At 48.9% G+C, this 5,982-nt stretch overlaps 1 protein-coding gene across 1 annotated transcript; it reads left to right on the top strand.

The window, feature by feature from the left end:
* The first annotated feature begins 1,268 nt into the window (after positions 1–1,268).
* HES2 (hes family bHLH transcription factor 2) lies at positions 1,269–5,744 on the top strand. The gene is made up of 4 exons (XM_079989273.1): positions 1,269–1,407; positions 1,534–1,629; positions 3,485–3,578; positions 5,397–5,744. Exons 1-4 carry the CDS (start codon positions 1,315–1,317, stop codon positions 5,660–5,662), a joined length of 549 nt encoding a protein of 182 aa, XP_079845399.1. The 5' UTR covers positions 1,269–1,314; the 3' UTR covers positions 5,663–5,744.
* The last annotated feature ends 238 nt before the right edge of the window (positions 5,745–5,982 follow it).

The following is a 5,982-nucleotide window of genomic DNA, read 5'->3' as shown; positions in this document are numbered from 1 at the left end:
TTGGTCAAGCAGACTGAGTACACACTTATACTAAAACACACACTACTAAGCAAAGGTAAGCAGCAGAAGAAGCACATACAGAATAGTTTTCTTTGTTAATAATAACAAAGAAACTCTGTAAAAACAGAGCAAAACATTATTTTAACCTATGTGATCTTCAGATGCTCCTCCACAGCCTGTTTAACAAATTTTGTGGTTCTATATGTTGTGCAATTGGTGCTGGAGGAGACTCTTGAGAGTCCCATGGACTGCAAGAAGATCAAACCTATCCATTCTGAAGGAAATCAGCCCTGAGTGCTCACTGGAAGGACAGATCCTGAAGCTGAGGCTCCAATACTTTGGCCACCTCATGAGAAGAGAAGACTCCCTGGAAAAGACCCTGATGTTGAGAAAGATGGAGGGCACAAGGAGAAGGGGACGACAGAGGACCAGATGGTTGGATAGTGTTCTCGAAGCTCCCAACATGAGTTTGACCAAACTGTGGGAGGAAGACAGGAGTGCCTGGCGTGCTCTGGTCCATGGGGTCACGAAGAGTCGGACACGACTAAACGACTAAACAACAACATCAACAATGTTGGGCAATAAGTACTTGCAACAGAGTTTTTCTTTTCAGGGAGTCATTGCTAAGGCCTAGTGCGTGGGTGGCGTGGGATTCCAGAAAATAATAATAGTTGTTACTGTTATTGTGATTATAATTATTATTATTAGATCCATAGCTAATAATATCAATATCTACACTGCCTGGCAGTGGCTTTCCAGGAATTCAGGTCTGAATCGCTCTCAGCTGTACCTGGAGGTGTTGGCGATGCAAAGCAAATGCAAACACTTTGATAGTTAATAATAATAATAATAATAATAATAATAATAATAATAATAATAATAATAATAATAATATCATCGAGGGGGTGGCAGTAAGAAATGCCCCTGACTGGCCACGGTAAAACTCTCCAAGGTACCCCGTGAGAGGTCTGGACTGAGCACAGTTGCTCAGCTGCGGAGGTGCTTCCCCGAGTAACTCTCCCAAAGGGCCAGGAGGCATCAGGCGGGATTTTGAGTGCAAAAGGGAGCGGCAGATTAAGCGGCTTCCCCGGAGCAGATGGGCTGGGACTCAGCGCGGGGCTGGGGCGTCCCCCGGCGACGCGGTGGCCCAAGGCGGAGCGACAGGGCGGGGACGCGAAGGGGCAGGCCGGCTGCAATAAAAGCGGCTCGGGCGGGCGGGGAGTGCTGAGTCCGCCTCCTCCTTGCTCCGCAGTCGCTCGCTGTGCGCGCTCTCTCTCTGTCTCTGGGCGTCCGCTCCGACAGCCACCTCGCTCCATGCCGCCGCTGAGCTCCGACGCGCCGTCGAGGACTTACGGCCCCAAGATGGGCTCCCCGAAGAAAACAGGGGAGGCCACGCAGCTGAGAAAGGTGAGGGCCGCAAAGGCAGTCCCCGCTCCCCAGCCTCCTTCTCCGGGGAGGGATCCCCTTCTCCTCCTCCTCTTCCCTGTCCTTTTGCTCCCGTCCCGTCGGACTGACTGGCTTCTCCTCCCGCAGAGCCTCAAGCCGCTGATGGAAAAGCGCCGCCGGGCGCGCATCAACGACAGCCTCAGCCAGCTGAAGACCCTCATCCTGCCTCTCATCGGGAAAGACGTAAGTGGCGCTCAGTCCTGCCTCTCCCTGCAGTACGGGACGAACACACACACACACACACACACACAGAGAGAGAGAGAGAGAGAGAGAGAGAGCGAGAGAGAGAGAGAGCGCCTCCGAGCCTCTGCAGAGCGCTTTTTGTAGCCCGCCCTTCCAGTCGCGTCCCCGTTGGCACCCGTTGGCAACCCCTGCCAGTACTAGAAAGCTTCTATAGTAAGAACTTTGCAGGATCGGGCCAAAGAGGGCAGGAGTTGCCAACGGGTGCCCTCTAGAACAGGGTTTCCCGAAGGTCTCCTGCTTTTTTTGGACTACAACCCCCATCATCTCTAGCTAGCAGGTCAAGGATGATGAGAACTGTAGTCCAAAAACAGCTGCAGACCCAATTTTGGGAAACGTTGCCTAGATGCTGTTAGACTTAGGCTGCCATCCTTCAAGACCTAGTGGGCATGCCAGGGATCCTAAGGGAGGGAGCTGAAAATAAAACTGCAAATATCCTCATGAAAATCAGTGGTGCAACTGCTTTTCTGCAGTGCTGTGCCCTGTTCAGATCATCCCTCCTCAGAAAAAGGGTATTGTGGAGTTGGAGAAGGTTTGGAAAAGGGCAACCAAAATGATCCACGGGATGGAGCAATTCCCTTATGTGGGAAGATTGCAGGTTTTGGGACTTCATAGCTTAGGGAACAGGCGAGTGAGAGGCAACAGAATAGAAGTTTATAGCTTTGTTTTCAATCTGTTTTAGTGTTTAGACTTGTTTTAAAGCACAGTTGTAAATTTCTCTTGGTTTTGTTTTAACTTTTTGTAAACTGTTTTGAGGGGTTTTGGTTTGTTTTTACAATAAGCAAGGTAGAAATTGTATTACATACATATTGTAAAATTATGCATGGCATAGAGTAAGTGGGTAGAGATAATATTTTTCTTCCTCTCGTAATTATCAAACTCCTGGACATTCAATGAAGTTGAATGCTGGAAGATTCAGAACAGATCAAATCAAGTCCTCCTTCCATACACCACATAAACTATGGAACTCAGTCCCACTAGAGGCAGTGAGGGCCGCTGACTTTAACAGAGGATTACTACTTCTAGCCTGCAATGCTAGTTTCACTGTTGGGAGTCAGTAATGCTTCTGAATACCAGTTGCTGGCAGTGGAAACTGCAGGAGGGGAAAGAGCTCAAATCCTGCTATGGGTTTCCTAGAGGCATCAGGTTGGCCGCTGGGAGAACAAGATGCTGGACTTGAGGGGCCTCGGTCCTGATCCAGCAAGCTCTTATCATGTTCTAGCCATTGCCCATCCTGAGTTCAACATCTAGAGCACTCCATATTCCACACTGGTGGGCTAGCCAGAGCTCTCACCTGGATTCAGAGGCATATGCCCTCAATAAGTGGAGACTACATTTATTTCCCTGAGTCTTTTTTCCATGGATTTGCCCTATCCATGGTTTAGTTGGGGGGCTGGAAACCTACACCCTTCATATGTTATTGGACTCCAATCAGCTCTAGCCAGCTCAGCCAGTAGTCAGGGATGAAAGGAGTTTGGCATCTAGCAAACTTAGAGGAGGAGCACAGGTTCCCATTCTGGTATTTAAGGATTGCACAGAAAAGTACTTCTGTCTGAACCTGCAATCTTTTCATTCTCTCTGTGGCTCCATCCCACCTAATGTCTCCCTGGTCCCCCTGCCCCTAGCCTCCATTAGATGGGTGCCCACTCTTTTCTGTCCACATCCAAAATCCTCTTCCTTGCCCTTTTCTCATCTCTTCACTACTTGGTATCTCTGGGTCCCTTTGCAACATCCTCTGTGCATTTTCTTGCTTTTGAGACTCCTAAAACAACCCTCTCTCTCTCCCTTTCCTTTCCAGAGCTCTCGCTATTCCAAGCTGGAGAAGGCTGACATCTTAGAGATGACTGTCCAGTTCCTCAAGGAGCTTCCAACCCCTTGCGCTTCCATCTCTGGTGAGTGACGTGACATTCACAAATGATGTGCGTAATGGCATCACTTGATTTCTTACAACTGAATTATCCAACACAGGGGAGCTGACCGATGAATGTGGGAATAGATCCCAGTTTTGTTTTGGGTTATTTTAAGTGTTAGAAGAGGCAAGAGATCTAGGGGCCCAGTGCAAGAAACTGGTGCTTAGCATGCCTGGGCCAGTCCCTCACAACACCCCTGTGTGTAAACACTTGAGCAAGGACTGAACTTGTCTGAACCAGTAAAGGGGGGTTGGCAGAGAAGAGGGACTGAATGGATCTTCCACACCATACTATTAAAACACTATGATGCCAATTTGAACAGTCATGGCTTCCCCTAAAGACTCCTGAGAGCTGCAGTTTCTTAAAGGCACTGAGAGTAACAATACCCAGAGTTCCCTTTGAAGAGGGATTAAATGTTAGACCACCCAGAGAGTGGCGGCTATGTGAGGAGGAATAGCAACTCTTAGCACCCTGAACAAACTACAGCTCCCAGAATTCTTTGGGGGAAGCCATGCCTGTTTAAAGTGGTGTTATGTACTGAGTTGAATAGGATCCAAAATGCAGCAGTCTGATTGGTCCTAGAACAATAGGATTCAGAATGCAGCAGTCTGATTGGTCCTAGAACAATGCATCAGTATGATTGGTCCGCAGGAGCCACCCAATTCAGCTCCAGGTGGAAGTGAATCCACAACCTGATTGGCCTACAGGAGAATCCCGGAATTAGCCAATCACATGCAGCCCATTGTGTAAATAATGTATATAAAGCAGATATTTTTGGGGAACTTTCATTCCTCCTCACCGCTATGAGCTGAATAAAGAGCATGAAATCCACTCTCGACTCCGAGTATATTTCAAGCGGTATGATAGTTCTTTAGATATATGATGCAAATGTGCCTCAGGAGCATAGGAGAGAACTCAGCCAAAGAGGGGTTGCTGTCATCAGTGGGAAGGATCTCTGCCTCTTGTCAATCAGCGCTGACAGCACTGACCTAGATTGACCCAGGATCTGACTCAGTTACAACCTGATCATCAGACCTCATGAGACTACTTTATAGGGAAGTCAGACCATTTGGTCTCTGCTCTCTCCCCTAGCCAGAATTTAGGAGACATGGGCAAAATCTTTGAGAAGAATTCCTACCTGGCTGAGACGTTAACTCTATATTGATAATACAGCACATAGGGCTTTGTGGGTGGAATTCAAAGATCCTGGAGTCTGGGCTCCCAATGAACTTAGTCTAAAACTGACGGTGGGGGAAATAAGAGGGGGGAAATGAGCCCATGGGATAAATGATGGTGTTGCATGATGGGATAGATGAGGTCCACGCTTCATTTGGCAATGTGTGGTCAGTACTGTCAAATTTCCCTATTTACACCAAAACAAATTACAGGGCGAAATTTTCTGAGCAAAGCAATAACACGGTTATACCAGTTAAATCATCACAGTTCCCTCCCAAAAGAATCCTGGGAAGTGTGGTACTTTAAGCATGGAAGGCAGGGTATTCTCTGTTCATAGAATCAAAGAACTGTAGAGTTGGAAGGGTCCCCTGAGGGACATCCAGTCCAACCCTCTGTTGCTGACCTCTGAGTGGGTGCTGTAAGTTCAACAAAGAATAATGCGTGTTGTATTACTTTCTGTGGCTGGCACTGGTACCCAGCTCACAGACACAGAATTGTAGAGTTGGAAGGGACCCTCAGGGCCATTTATAGTCCAACCCCTTGCAAGGCAGGAATCGCAACTAAGGAATCCCTGACAGATGGCATGACAGATTTCTCTCTCTCTCTCCCCCCCCCCCCCCACAGGCTCCGCAGACAGTTTCTGTGACGGCTACCACACCTGCCTGTCCCGCCTTGCCACCCTCCTTCCTAAATACAACTTCCTGAACCGTGAGGCCTGCAGCACCCTCCTTGGGCATCTCCAGCAGGCATTTGCACAGCAGGGCTGGCTTCGGGACTGTTCCAGCCCAGCAGACTTGTCCAAAGAGCCAGGCTTGGAGAGGCCCCCAGGCCCACCTAGGAGGGCCCAGGAAGCCCCTTCACCACAAACAGCACTCTGGAGACCTTGGTAGAGCCGCAGAACTTCTCGACTTAAAACTGAGAGCCCTGCGTGCTCCTGTTTTCTCTGTACAGCAGCCGTTTTCAGACAGGAAGTGGCTGGAGCAGAGCCCTGTGCTGTGAAAGGATTGCCGATGTGACGAGCAGAGAGATCCGCCTGCAGAAAAGGCTGTGTCTAAGAATGATGAGCTGCTCTAGCCTTCCAGCCAGCCTCAGCTGGGCATAAATAACGTTTACCTTGTAATTCGGGTGTGATTGGATCGTCCCAAGTCGCTCCTGACCCAGTTGAATGACCTGCCCTCAGATGAAGCTGCTTGCTGTGCCTCTGCATGGC

The sequence above is a fragment of the Podarcis cretensis genome (assembly GCF_951804945.1).
Source record: "Podarcis cretensis genome assembly, chromosome: 8".
Lineage (NCBI taxonomy): Eukaryota > Metazoa > Chordata > Lepidosauria > Squamata > Lacertidae > Podarcis > Podarcis cretensis.
Note: the sequence above shows the minus strand (reverse complement) of the source record. Positions and strands in the feature narration are given on the sequence as shown.